Below are 15,362 nucleotides of genomic sequence, written 5' to 3' on the forward strand. Positions count from 1 at the left end.
AGAACGACCACTTGCCCCATTCGGTTGAGAACTCAAGGCAGACCGGAGTACGGAGCAGTCGCCCCTCCCCCCCCGACCCCTCTTCGCGCACGTAAGAACGCGCAGGAAGACGAGGGCAGGGGGAATTCTGCTGCCACCCTCGGCCGCGACTAGAGGAGGGTGGTTTCTAAGAGAAATGTTACCAGGGGGCGTCGTCGCAAACCAGGCCGACCCAGCGCTGACGGTCTGAGGCGCCGGTGGGCGTCCCAAAGCAACGCGAGGCGCCCGAAAAGCGGGACGCGCCTCAGCCGCGCACATTAAAAGCGCTCCCGCTGAGGAGAAAGCAGTTTCAGGGGCCGCCTCAGAGGCCAGAGCCCGACCGAGGAGGGCTTCTCGAGAACGGGCTTCGTTCCCTCACAGCCTTCGGAGGACAAGGCCCGTCCGCGGGGGGAAGCGGAGAGCGGCTCGCCTCGCCCCCCTGAGGACAGCTGCCAAGTTTTCCTTTTCGGCCTGGCCAACAGGCTGCTCCCATCGGCCGAAGGCCAACGCGGGCCGGTAAACCCACCCCTCACTCACCTCCTCCTGGCGCGCTACTCCCACAGGCCTCGGACCATCGCCGTCCCCGCCAGACGCCTCACGAACCGCCGCCGACGCGCACACCTTATGAACTGCGGTGCGCCGCTCGCCTTGACTGACGGCTTCACTCCGCTAGCTCGAGCGCCTCGCTCGAGCCGCCATTGGTAGGCAGGGCGGTGACGTCACGGTCATGGGCGGGGCAGACGGCAGAGGTGGTGCTTCCCGTAACGGGCCTCTGGGCTGCCAGGATTTCGGGCTCCTGGTCCCAGCAGGGGCGGGGGAAGGGAGGGGAAGAGAGGCCGGGAAAGGGGGAGGTGGGCGGGGGGCGCTGCGATTCAGCGTGGCGAGCCGCAAGCGCTCAACGGCGCCTGCGCGCAGGGCAGCGAACGTTCAGAGGGTGTGACATCCTCCCCCCTTGCTCTGTGCCCCAATCAATTAACCAGCAAAAGTAAACCCAGTACATTCCCAGGGCTTGGCAATGAATGTGCGCTGAATGTGCGCTTTGCAGGCTGAAGGTGCAATCCGATATGCTGGCTTACTTTGGAAGGGAGCCCGGTTGAGCTCGGTTGCTTATTAGCACGTGAGCAAGGTACACTGGATAATTGAGCTGATTTTGGGTTTTTTTATTATGTAGCGCTTCAAATACCAGCAAGGTTCTCACTACAGGAAAAGGGAAGGGAAAGGGAAAGACCACGAAAGCTGATGACTATAATGAATCTGTTAAGTCTTTATATTACAGTTGCAGTCCTTTCAGTCACCATCATTTTATTTGTAAGTCTGGGATCTTCGGATGAAGGGCAGTATAATTTGCTAAATAATAATGATAGTTAAAACGCTGCTCCACGCAGCTTAAAGCATGAAAAGGTTTACATAATTACAAACATAACAAAAGTAGTCAAAAAGTACACAACCGAATGGAAATTGTTTCCACAGGAATCATAATAGTATCGAAAAGGAAAGTTACAAAATACTAATATCAGTAACAACCCCCCCCCTAAACAATTCCCCATTTATTGGATGCAAGCCCCATTAAAGTCACTGGGCCTTACTTTTGAGTAGACATGGATGGGATTGCACTGTAAGGTGCCTCAACTATCTTTGTTTATGGTAATAGCTTCCATCTGTCAGAGTTCACTTATTATTGACACAGGCATTTGATTATCTTTAAGGTGCCACTGTACCACATTTTTCTAATGCAAAATAATTTCACAGCCATCCTTCCAGAAATTAAAGCATAGTTTCTCCAAAGAAGCATTGTTTACAAGCTGCTGGGAAGATTCTGTTTCAAATGTATAAAACAGGACAGAAATAAAGGATGAAAATATGAGAAACAGATAGCTCTTGTGACAGTGTTTCTGTTGATTAGATAACAAAATGGCAGCCCATTGCATAAACCAGTCTTCCCCAACCTAGTGCCCTCCAGATGTTTTGTACTCCAGTCTCCAAGGTTGGAGAAGACTCTTCATGTAAGTTTACATTCTGGCATTCTCTGGATATTAGTACCTCAGCCTGTCTGTTTATTATTGGGTTAGTTAAGAGCAGGTTGGTGAAGTTTTGCTTGTTTATATGAACTGCAATTTGCATTTTTAATGCCCTGGGATTGCTGCCGCAGTGATGAAGAGCAGTAAATAAATATATTAATTAAATTACCTTGGGGAAGGGGGAGATGCACTACCACTACAGCCACAATATCCTATGACCACTCAGCCCAGGCGGGAAAAAAGAAACCCTATGCAGAATCTGCAGATGATGTGGAAATGACACACAAACACACCCTCAGCACCTATGGAAACACCACCACACAGAAAACTAATGTGATGACAGCCACAAGCCACCCAAACACTGTATCAGTTGGCGCAGGCCAAGGCAGGGGTGTGTCTGCCTTGTTTTCATGTCTGTATCACAGAAGGAACACAGATAAACAGCAGGCTCCCGGCGAGCTGAAAATTCTGGATTTTCTTGTTTCTGTTCTGAAATGGTTCCTCTGCATTGGGACAGGGGACATTTTTTCAGTCAGAGGTCCATATTCCCTTGTGGGTAATCTTCTGGGGGCCACATGGAAGTGGTGAGTCCAGGAGCACAAGTGGCCATAGCAATAGACTTAAAATAATGGAACAAAGACAAAACTTACCTAGATAAGAACAAGAAGGGCACTCCTCTACCTGCTCAAGGAAATCCTGGTGGAAAAATTGAAATAGCTACTTCACACTCTCAACCCCCTTTTACTTGGAAAACAAAGCTATGAATAGCAAAGGAAACTAGTCATTAATATTCTAAAAATTACTACTGACATACCTCATGAATTGTGTGTGTGTGTGCTTTGTTTGAACTGTGTTTGTGAGAAACAATTAAAACTCAGACACATGAATAACTCTAGTTTTACTCTGAAAACAAAAAGTGATCTTACACCAACCTGTGACCTTACAAGTGCAAATTTATTAAATTGATTTCAGATGGGTTCCATTTCAGTGTCTCACCCTTATTACAGAATCCTTTAAAAATTGCAAACAGCTGGTGTTTCTCTGCCTTTCAAATAACAGCAGGGCCAGATTTAGGTTTTATGAGGCCCTAAGCTACTGAAGTAATGGTGCCCTTTATATATCCACCTGTGCTTTGTCAACAACAAATTGTCGCTGTTTTTTGTGTTGAATATATGCTATATGGTAATTTATGCACCCAATAGGTCCATACACAACACAATAAAAACCTACATACAGCACTTGTTGTATGTAGGTTTTATTTTATTTGTTTTTTATCTTATATTTTGGGAATGTACATCTAGTTTTTTTCCTCTTTGAATTTTTTGGGGGCCCCCAAGAGAGTGGGGCCCTAAGTTATAGCTTGTTTAGCTTACATGTAATGCTGGCACTGAATATCAACATTACTAACAGACGATATTCAGGCTGAAGATGCAATCCAGAAAACAGTCAGTATTTCTAGTATATCTGAAGGAGCGTCTCCACCCCCATCGTTCTACCCGGACACTGAGGTCCAGCACTGAGGGCCTTCTGGCGGTTCCCTCACTGCGAGAAGCCAAGTTACAGGGAACCAGGCAGAGGGCCTTCTCGGTAGTGGCGCCTTCCCTGTGGAACACCCTCCCACCAGATGTCAAAGAGAACAACAACTACCAGGCTTTTAGAAGACATCTGAAGGCAGCCCTGTTTCGGGAAGCTTTTAATGTTTGATGTATTATAGTATTTTAATATTCTTTTGGAAGCCGCCCAGAGTGGCCGGGGAAACCCAGCCAGATGGGCGGGGTATAAATAATAAATTATTATTATTATTATTATTATTATTATTATTATTATTATTATCAATATCATTAGCTGTAACAAATATATAAACCGCACACTTAAATAAATTGACAATTCAGAAAATCTTAGCATGCTGCATAATAAAAACTGTTGAGTCCATGTTTCTCAAAAATTCTTTTGCCATACTTTGGGGGCTTTGTACGCAAAAGAAGTATCTTTCTAAACCATTTTAGTTGCAAATAGGGATGGGGAGAAATTTGTTTCAGTTCTCATTTAAAGGTAAATATGCATTTTCTGAAACAACATGTGAACCAAAACACACCGATCCTTCAATGCAGTACAGTGGTACCTCGGGTTACATACGCTTCAGGTTACAGACTCCACTAACCCAGAAATAGTCCCTCGGGTTAAGAACTTTGCTTCAGGATGAGAACAGAAATCGTGCTCTGGCAGCGCAGCGGCAGCAGGAGGCCCCATTAGTTAAAGTGGTGCTTCAGGTTAAGAACAGTTTCAGGTTAAGAACGGACCTCCAGAATGAATTAAGTACTTAACCTGAGGTACCACTGTACTCCGGTCAAGTGTTGTATGTGAAAATGAACATGTTAGAGTAGCATATTAATGCATCTATTGGGGAAAATACATTCTCTTGGGGAAAGCTGCTTTGCCAAAATGTGCATATGAGAATAAACTTGTACTAAGGTACTGATAAATTTTTATGAGGACTCTCTTAAAAAAAACAAATAAACCACAAACTGATATGGAAATTTGGAAAACTGAACTTAGAAGACTGGAAATATGAGAAACTGGGAGGATCCTTCCCTGGTTGCAAGTAACATTTTAGTTCTTTTAATCAAACTGAGCAGTGATGGTCCCTTACATGAATACTGTGCAGATATTTAATTCTTATTTACAGTAATTGCCGGGGGGCTCTGCCTCCCTGCTCACCAACCCTCCACTCCCCTACAATAACACCTTAGATCTTCTCATTTCCACCATGTGCGCCCCCTTTACTTTCTCAATCCTGTTTCTGAAGCTGCCTTGCTATTCTGCACCCACTTGAGCCCCAGCCAATATGACCAATGATCAGGAATTATGAAAAATGTTATAGCCTATAGCAGGCATGGCCAAACTTGGCCCTCCAGATGTTTTGGGACTACAATTCCCGTCATCTCTAGCTAACCGGACCAGTGGTCAGGGATGATGGGAATTGTAGTCCCAAAACATCTGGAGGGCCAAGTTTGGCCATGCCTGGGCTATAGGAATTAAATTCTAATTCTATACCGCTTTACATGGGACAAGTATTACAGAACTCAGTAGGAATTACTTCTGAGTACATGTATATAGAATTGCACAAAACAGGTGGCTCCCCTGAGGAAGTTGCAAAGAGGAATGAAGGAGATTCAATTCAATTATTTCACCTTCTATTCTACACCCACTTAGCTTGGAATAAAATCCACTGAACTTGATGGGATTGTTTCACTGGATTGCACTGTCAATTTTAAATCTTTCCAATGTGAGTTTTTCAACCTTATCCCAGTTGTTGTGTCTCTCAGGGTCATTGTGAGGATAACATGTGAGAGCTTCCTGTATTGCTACCCTGAATTCCTTGTGGGAAGGACAACACACTAACACCATAAATTATATTTTGAGAGTCCTTATAGAGATAGGAGCTGTGTTCTCATATCTCTTCCTCCATAGGGCAAATGAGTTGATCCTGGGCCAGTAAAAAGGGCAATTTTTCACATGTTGTGCTTATGTGTTTACTTCGTTTCTGCCCTGGAGATAGAAGGTAAGTACAACAAAAACAAAATGTGTACACTTGTGAATTCTCTAATATATTTGAAAGTGAATGAACGCACGTCTGTCAATCTTTGAAAGTCCATAGAAGTATAATAAGTCTATGGTTGAAACAAAGTAATAGATGTTATCCTGTGGGCAAAAGTCTACGGACTTTCAAAGATTGACAGACGTGTGTCCTTTCACTTTCAAATATATTAGAGAATTCACAAGTGTACACATTTTGTTTTTGTTGTACTAAATCATGTAACGCAATAAGAATTGCAGTGCTATCTAGTAAACTGGTCTTCATGTTGCTTGTATTGTTTGTTGTGTTAAGTTTGCAACACAGGGGTTTGTTGTTCTGTACTGGAGATAGAGGGTGGCATCCTAACCATAGGAATGGTTTACTATTGGATCAGAGTAGATTGGCTGAATTGAGAAGATTGAGAGAAACCAGTTTTTTGCTCTCTGCAACTGAAAAGCATAGAGGTTATTTGGAGGGAAGAGAGAGCAACCAGTGTACATTTACATGAGTTTAATGACTGGAAATACAGAAATAATCTGAGTCCAGGTACTTCTTCATACCATCATACCTGACTTGTCGTGTAGAGACAGGCCCAGCCACTGCAGAACAAAGGCTGTCTCCAGGCTAGCCCAGCTCCCACCTACCTTTGAGCCTTCCCTGGAGGCAAGACAACACCTATGGGACAAGCTGAGTCCTGCTGGGGAAAGAAGAACACCTTGTCTCCCCACCAAATCCCAGCCTCCATAACTGGAAACAAACCTTGTCAACTGCAGAGGGCACAGGAAACTTTTTCAGCCAGAGGGACACAGTGACTCTCATGGGCAATCTTCTGGAGCCCACATGCGGGCAGTGGGTGGAAGCAGTGGCAACAGTAGGCAGAGCAACAGATGCAGTTGTTTTACCTACGGACAGTAGGACATGCATTCAGCCATGCAAAAGTCAGATGTTTACATACTGCTCTCTCCACCCAGGCAAGCCAAAGGCATTGTCATAGCTGAAGGACACTCCCAGTCTGGCAAAAGGGCAAGGAGCAGGGCTGGTGAGGACATGGGAAGGGGTTTGTGGCCTGGGAGGAGTCCAAAGGTCCAGGTAATCTGTATCTCTATACTGACTGGCAGCAGCTCTCCAGAATTTCACACAGGGAACTCCCCTAATATTACTTGCAGATTCCAGGAGTTGTACCTTTTGCAGATGCTCTGCTACTGAGCCACAACCGTTCCCTGGAATTGTTTGGCTATTGTTTCTGAACTCAGGTGTCTGGTCAGGTATCCCAGCTGCACAACCACCCAAGAACTAATCAAGAGCTAAGGATTGAATGATCTGACATTGCTGGCAGTCTTTTTTTGCAGTTCTTTCATACTTTCAGCCTCACATTTCATCAGAGAAAGGGGTAGATTCTGGAGGAAGTACTGTCTACAAAGCACTTAAACTAGCTATCCTATAACAGAGCAGTCTTGATCCCACTGGCTTCAGGTTTCCAATGGCTTTGTGTATTGCATTGCAAGCCTCTTTTCACATTCACTTCATCAGGCCTGCACCCTCACTTGTCACCCCTCCAGCAGCTCCCGGGGTGCAACATGACTGCCACAGGAGGGAAGAGCGTTCTTGTGATCAAATCCTGCTTGCAGGTGTGGCGTTTGCCCGGTTTTTTTTTAAAATGTCTGTACGGGGGAGAGAAAGAGTTAATAGGTAGACCAATAGAAAAGCCAGAGGCGGAGCCTACCTGTTTATAAAAGGGCTTAGCCCGAGGTTTGGGTTGGTTGGTTTTAGTTGGTTAGTTGGGAAAGCAGTTGGCAGACAGTTGGAAATAGAGAGACAATTAGTGCACTTGGTTCTTGTATGAGGGGAGGTAGAAGAGTTAGAGACAGCATAAAATAAGACTAAGAAGGTAAAGAGTAACAACGTTTTGAATGTAGTTAAAGTTTATTTGTGTTTGCAGTAAACTACACTCTTCTTTATTAACTTAAGAACCTGACTGAGACTAAGTGATTTACTGGGGAGGACCTGGTTGGTGGCAGCGGATTAGTGGTGTAAGGGTCAATAGTTCGTGAGATGACCGGGGGCTCCGTACGAATGCCACACAGGTTTCCACACTGGCATCTAGTTAGCTGCTTTGAGAACAGGATGCTGGACAAGATGGGCCCTTGGCCTGATCCAGCTGCTCGTCTTATGATCTCATGCCACTTTAAGGGTCATGGCTTCCCCCAAAGAAACCTGGGAACTGTAATTCATTAAGTGTGCTGAGAGTTGCAAGGAGGTGTAGTGGAAAATAAATGGTTAACCCGAGGAGGCGTAGGTGGCCTTGTGCAATTAACACTTAATAAAGCAGGGCTTCACCACTCTCCTAAACTCAGCAGTAGTGATTCCTGCTGACTTGATTGCTTGCAGGAATGCTCCTTCTGCAGAGATAACACAATTGTAGATTAATTACTTTGCTTGCCTGCTGGCCTAGATCATGAGACCAGCCACCCCACCCCCCCAAGGCAGGTGAAGGTAGCTTAACAATCAAGCCGGGTGAAGTTGGTTAAGCAATTAAGCCTCATGACTTGGGGTGAACAAGGGTATAAAAACCATAGGGTCTGAGCCAGAGAGAGGAGAAGGTTTGATGCAGGCACAAACTGATGTAGGTGTTGCATAGCCTGGCTAGATGAAGGTCTACTCTGCTGCTATATCCCTGGGGCTCCCAGCCACTGAAAGGAGGGGTTGTTATTTGCCTGATCTATTTTCTTCTTGTGCGAGATAAGCCTGCTGCTTGATAAATTTCAGACTTTCTTCACTACTTATGTGTTGCATTTGCTTCAGAAATCCCTCCAAAAGGGGGGGGGGGACCAACCCCTTTTTGCCTTTGGCAAAGCAGGAGGCCACTGTGATTGTTAAAGTGGAATAAGAGTGCTTGCAATGCATGGTGTGGATGTGACCTTTCTGAGCTTGGCTTCCTGCTTTGCCGTTGCTGGCTTGGTTCCTGCGATGTTTCCAGTCTGCTTGTTGTCACGTTGCCATTCCACTTCTCAGACACTCTTCAACCCGTCTTCACCCTCAACCTATTTGGCTCAACTCCCTCGTTCCTCATCTGGAACTTTATTCTGGACAGAGCAGCTGTTCCCCAGATTCATGGCTCTTAAGCCTGTCAACCATGTCCACCGCCTTCAGTAGGTTCAGCCATGGTTGCTGATGAGGCTGTATTGTTCTGCACACTTAACGGGGGAAAGCACGATAGAAGTCAAGTTGGAAGGAGGGATGCTGGGGAAATTCAGTTTAGTTCACATGAAAAGGAGAGCCTACCAGACTTGTACTTTTTGAAACAATGCGTGAACTGAAATGCAGCCATCCTTTGAAGTTTTCAGCTCTCCAAATTTTCAATGCAGTTCTTCAGCCAGGTAAAGTGTGCAAAAATGCATATACCTGGGCTAAAGAGTGCATAAAAATGCATGTTTCAGTGAAAATAACATGCAGACTAACAGCACTGCAATGCAATCTTAGGGACCCACTTCAGATTTGAGTAGGGTTTACGATTAGCCTTTTCTTCCCCTGAAGATACGCCACAAGCCAGCAGGTACAGATTTTTCATTGGGTTTTGCTGCTGAAATTGCTCATGAATGATTATAGCCTCTATCTTTTATATCAATAAGAATATTATGTTTTATCCTGGATTTCTCCCCCCTCCATATAAATTTAGACAGAACTTTTTACCATTCTTTAAGACAGCATACATCATTAAGCGTTGGGGTCATTTGAAACAGAAATAACATTTTTAGGAGAATATTCATTTTTATCGCCCAGATTCTCCCCATTAGAGATAGTTACATTCTGCCCTATATATCTAGGTCTTTTAAAATTTCTTTCCAAGTCTTCCTATAATTATCCTTATAGATATTATGATTATTTGCCATCAACCACATTCCTAAATACTTCATTCCCCCCCTCTATTTCCCAACTAGCAATTTCCCCTAATTTCTTTTTAACATGATCATCCATGTTCTTGACTGACATATTGGTTTTATCTTTGTTTATTTTAAAGCCTGCCAGTTTTGCAAATTCGTTTATCTCCTTTAATAACTCTAATGCACTTTCTAAGGGTTGTTCCAAAGTTAAGACTGCGAATGCTTATTGTCTGCAAATGCTTTGGTTTTATAATTTTGCTTGCCCACTCTTATTCCTCTGGTTTTGTCATTGTTGCAAATAAAACTACAATTAAACACATCTAAAATATTTTAAAAGCATTAATAATATCAAAAAGCACTTGAAAATTAGGGCGTCTTTAGGGAATAAACAATCTTTTGGATACCTGGAGCACTAACAGTTTGCTCCTCCTCTGCAGGACTTTGGCTCCTGCTTGGTCCCAGTATTTAATCTACACAGGGAGCCCTCCCTGTTCGTTTCCAACCTGAGATCTGCCAGGCAAAGGAACGTCAAAGATTGATTTTGGCAACTCCCCTTTGGAATTCAAATGTGTGATGTCATTGAGCCACTCAGGCAACAGTTGCCACTCAACACCGAAGCAGTATGGCAAAAATAAAGCACCTCAATGTGGGCAAGGGCAAGATGCCCCAGCAATCGAATGTGGCCTGTGCTTTGAAGAGGAAGGAAGCAACAAGCCCTCTTCCTATTTCAGTGCGAAGTGGCCTGGTAAAGACAGATAATGCTCACATAGCCATACAGCTTCCTGACAAGTGGTTGATTTTGTTGAAAAACCAGAAGGGTTAAGGTAAAGACAACTGCATGTTCTGTAGCAGATGTTCATGTGCAAACAACACAAGATTTGGTGACCATGATTGACACCCCTTCATTATTATTCTTATTCTTTTTGTAAACCCCTTTGAGGTTTTTCTTTTCCAATCAAGCAGCATGTAAATTTTATGAAACACATTTTATGAAATTTTATGAAATATATTTTATGGAATAATAACAATCATAAATACATTAAATACATTAATAAATACATTAATTCCCTGCCCTTCACCAGCAAGTCCTAGGTCAGGTGCCTACCATTCAAAACAGTTAAAACAAATCACAGTCACAGGACTAGGTATGGAAATGCGAACTAATTATATTGATAGTATGCAGAGTTCAGTGGGAGCATGGCAGGACACCATTATTCATTTAGTTTGGTTTTAAATGTAATAGTTTGAAAGCCATGGGCTTGCTGGAACCGAGCACAAAGTGGTACAACTAGGAAAGCTCATACACTGGCTGACACCTTCACATCTATTGTGACAAAAGTGATTCTCCACTGCCTTGTCTTTAGGTGAGCAGCACTGTCTTTAAGAAAACATCCTTAGGCAGTGATGGAGGAGTAGGATCACACCTGCAAGTCGTTCCCTTGCATTTGCCAACAGATCCTCTTTGAATGAAGAAATTTTTCAACCTGCTGTTTATGGGGTAGGATGGAGACTTTCTCTCCAATACCTTTTCTGTTGTGTTGCTCTCTCATCATTCCAGGCTCCTGCCTAAGGTTGAGGAAGACAAAAAGCCACCACTGCCTAAAGGGAAGGGCTTTCTTAGCTCAGTGGTAGAGCATCTGATTTGTATGCAGAATGTTCCAGATTAAATCCCTGGCATCTTTTCCTTTTGGTCTTTCTTTTGGTCTTTCTGTCTGGTTGGTTGTAAGTCACTTTGGGTTGCCCTGGGCAATATCAAGTGAATAACAAAACCTAGAGATCCACTTCCAGGGTCCATAGGCTCTCCCACAGTATGGACTGGAATCAACACACCTTTATCTCTAAAGCAGCTTCCCTGTCCCCAGTGCTCTCCAGAGGTGATGCCTACAACTCTCAGAAGCCCCAGGGGTAAAGTGAGTTGTAGACCAAAACATATGAAGGGCACCAGCTTGGAGAGGAGAATGTTAGGGGAGAGAACCAGCTCACTGCTTCCTCCACACACAAATGGAACAAGTCTCAGCTGCTTAGTCAGTGCATATCACCATGTTAGGTGATTTGCTCTCTCTTCTGTTTAGCAGTTTGTCAGATCAGTAGATGCTGCTTCACACCCTGGCGTTGCTAAATCTAACAGGAACTGGAGATGGTATTCCACAGCCGTCTCTCATTTTGCTCTATTGAAGTGGGGTAAGGGATCCTTGCCAGTACTTCTGCCCTGTACTCAACATCAAGATGTAGACTAGGGCAGTTCTGACAGCCAGAAAGGAATGTTTCATTGTCTCATGATTCACAATAAGCACATTTAAATGGCATGCCAATGTCCTTTTTAGGTGACAGTGGTTCATAGCAGTTTTATTTGATGGTATCCCACATGACCAGAAGGATTCACATGGCCATGAATCAGTGGTTCTCTATGAGTTGCTTTCCAAATAAATAATATTGGGTTTGATTGTGGCCAAGAGTGACTCAACAGAAGCATTGTGTCCTGAAATGATGCCCATATGCACAAAGCAATGCGCTCCCTCCCATATCTCACCCCCTATATCAGAATTTGGCCAACAAATTGAGCCTGGGGAGCTGGATTCTCTATACTCAATGCCATCCTTTAGTAGCTTAGCTGGAGAGTGAGATGCTAGCAGTACCCCACTTTCCAGCCAAACTAGAAGCAATATTCCTCCAATGCTTTTCAGCTGTCCAGCAGGTAGGTTGATTCAAAAGTTGTCCTCCCATTTTAACCTATGTCCTGGAACATTCGGCTTTCCCTCTAATTCCCAGAAACTCATGCTTTCCTGGTTTAGGAAGACCAGAAGTGAGTGTCTCATTACCTTCCACTGCCTTCACGATTTCTGTGAAGTTACTACTAGCTTTGAATAATCTGGGTTTGAATAATCTGTCGTTTCTAATGTGCATCAGTTAAGATTTGTGCTCATGATGGTACAGTGGTACCTTGGGTTACATACGCTTCAGGTTACATATGCTTCAGGTTACAAACTCCGCTAACCCAGAAATAGTGCTTCAGGTTAAGAACTTTGCTTCAGGATGAGAACAGAAATCGTGCTCCAGTGGCGCAGCGGCAGCAGGAGTCCCCATTAGCTAAATTGGTGCTTCAGGTTAAGAACAGTTTCAGGTTAAGAATGGACCTCCGGAACGAATTAAGTACTTAACCTGAGGTACCACTGTATTGAGGTGATTAAACACAGTGCTGCTTTCAATGCTGTTTGTGCCCGCAAATGTTTTGTGGATATACCTCTTCATTTCAAAACCATACCACATATATTCCAAGTGGGTTTTTTTTTTTTGGTCCAGCTTTTGTTGTGCAGTAGCAAAACAGTGTCCTGCCAGAGGGCACAAGCACGGTAATCTTGGGGAAGAATCATAGCGCAACTAGCAAAGGAGAAAGATGTGTGGATGGTTCAGTATAAATCTACCACAAACACACTTCATTGCATCAGCTCAAGAATGTAGAATACAACTCCCAAAAAAACAAAGGGACAAAGGTGAGAGCTGTTTCTTAGTTCTGCTGGATCTCTCAGCGGCCTTTGACACCATCGGCCATAACATCCTTCTGGACCGTCTAGAGGGGCTGGGAGCTGGGGGCACTGTTATATGGTGGTTCCGCTCCTTTCTCCTGGGCCGTGTCCAGAAAGTGGTGGTGAGGGATGCGTGTTCAGACCCCTGGGCTCTCACTTGTGGGATGCCTCAGGGTTCCGTCCTCTCCCCCTTGCTTTTTAATATCTATATGAAGCCGCTGGGAGAGATCATCAGGGGGTTTGGGCTGGGTGTTCATCAGTATGCAGATGACACCCAGCTCTACCTCTCCTTTAAATCAGAACCAGTGAAGGCGGTGACGGTCCTGTGTGAGTGCCTGGAGGCTGTTGGAGGATGGATGGCGGCTAACAGATTGAGGTTGAATCCTGACAAGACAGAAGTACTGTTTTTGGGGGACAGGGGGCGGGTGGGTGTGGGGGATTCCCTGGTCCTGAATGGGGTAACTGTGCCCCTGAAGGACCAGGTGCGCAGCCTGGGAGTCATTTTGGACTCACAGCTGTCCATGGAGGCACAGGTTAATTCTGTGTCCAGGGCAGCTGTCTACCAGCTCCACCTGGTACGCAGGCTAAGACCCTACCTGCCCGCGGACTGTCTTGCCAGAGTGGTGCATGCTCTAGTTATCTCCCGCTTGGACTACTGCAACACGCTCTACGTGGGGCTACCTTTGAAGGTGACCCGGAAACTGCAATTAATCCAGAATGCGGCAGCTAGACTGGTGACTGGGAGTGGCCGCCGGAACCACATAACACCGGTTCTGAGAGATCTGCATTGGCTCCCAGTACATTTCCGAGCACAATTAAAAGTGTTGGTGCTGACCTTTAAAGCCCTAAACGGCCTCGGTCCTGTATACCTGAAGGAGCGTCTCCACCCCCATCGTTCAGCCCGGACACTGAGATCCAGCGCCGAGGGCCTTCTGGCGGTTCCCTCATTGCAAGAAGTAAGGTTACAGGGAACCAGGCAGAGGGCCTTCTCAGTAGTGGCGCCTGCCCTGTGGAACGCCCTCCCAGCAGATGTCAAAGCAATAAACAACTATTTTACTTTTAAAAGACAACTGAAGGCAGCCCTCTTTAGGGAAGTTTTTAATGTTAGATGCTGTACTGTTTTTAATATTCAGTTGGAAGCCGCCCAGAGTGGCTGGGGAAACCCAGCCAGATGGGCAGGGTATAAATAATACATTATTATTATTATTATATTATAGTAAGTAAACGTTTGCTTGGATCCCTTAAGTAATGGGATTGGCAAACTTGCAGTCTAAATGTAGGAACCTGCAACTGCTGAAGACCTAAAGTCCAATATTCAAGTGACAATAAATCAATTGGCCACCAACATAGGAGTCAACTCCTAAGGGCCAAGATTTCTTCGGGGCCACCCCATAAAATATTTGAGGTGCCTCCCCCCAAAAAAATTGAACGGGCATGAATGGGCGTGTGTATTTGAATTGGTAAGAAGGGATCTTGAAGAATACCACACCCATGTGTGCATACAAAGCCACAAATATATGTAATGTAGGTGTCAACATGTTGTTATATATGAGGAGTGGGTGAGAAGTCACCATCTAAGAGCAAACAAATCTGTTTAGACTGATAATTCTTCACCCTTCTCTTGGATTCTACATGTTTGTTGCCAGTTCCAGTTGCACATCCAGGGACTCATGCTGTAATTACCAGCATCCTCCTTTCCACAAAAGAATCGGAGGAAGTAGCTTCTGTAAACTATCCGCTGACTTCTGTTTCAACCAAGATCTCCCAGCCATTTTCTACACGAAGCTCAAGAAGTTTACTTTTAACGTTTCTCTTGGTAACCCTTTGGCCGCTTACCTGGGAGCAAGTCCCACCAAACTCAGCAAAACTTAACTTTTGAGCAAACTTATATATGTTTGGGCTGCATCTATAGGTTCATTCTTGTTGACATCCGATGAAGCTGAATGTTGGAAGATTTGGGGCAGATTAAAGAAAGTACTTCTTCATGCAGAACATAGTTTAAACTATGGAACTTTCTCCCACAGGAGGCAGTGATGGCTGCCAACTGGGATGGTTTTAAAAGAGGCTTTGACAAATTAATGGGATATAAAGCTATCAACAGCTACTAGCCATGCTGGCTATGTTCTGCCTTTGCTTCTGGAGGCAGTATTGCTCCTGAATACTAGTTGCTGGAAACTGCCTCCATTAATGTTACGAAAGAACCATGGGGTTGAGACCCCTGGCTTTCCCAATTAGCATTTGTTTCTCCCCTTAACATGACTGCCAAGACCAAATTAATTAAACTTACCAGGAAAAAGCTGTGCCGTTGAGAGAACAGCCCTTGAAACATTTCAGAGAAAGGAAC

General features: G+C 44.6%; 2 protein-coding genes across 2 annotated transcripts in view; one reads left to right on the plus strand and one right to left on the minus strand.

The window, feature by feature from the left end:
- The window catches only part of IL6ST (interleukin 6 cytokine family signal transducer), a 32,377-nt gene extending 31,643 nt beyond the window's left edge, over window positions 1–734 (minus strand). The window contains exon 1 of the mRNA XM_080972473.1: window positions 556–734. The gene's annotated coding sequence lies outside the window, so the exon portion shown is untranslated. The remainder of the gene's footprint in view (window positions 1–555) is intronic.
- LOC308457887 (uncharacterized protein) overlaps window positions 1–14,208 on the plus strand; it is a gene marked incomplete at its 3' end in the record, with an annotated part of 71,395 nt that extends 57,187 nt beyond the window's left edge. The window contains exon 2 of the mRNA XM_080972113.1: window positions 13,192–14,208. Within this exon, the coding sequence (XP_080828239.1) occupies window positions 13,192–14,208 (1,017 nt within the window). The remainder of the gene's footprint in view (window positions 1–13,191) is intronic.
- Window positions 14,209–15,362: the final 1,154 nt, after the last annotated feature.

This window comes from Podarcis pityusensis (genome assembly GCF_964106645.2).
Source record: "Podarcis pityusensis genome assembly, chromosome: 11".
Classification (NCBI taxonomy): Eukaryota; Metazoa; Chordata; class Lepidosauria; order Squamata; family Lacertidae; genus Podarcis; species Podarcis pityusensis.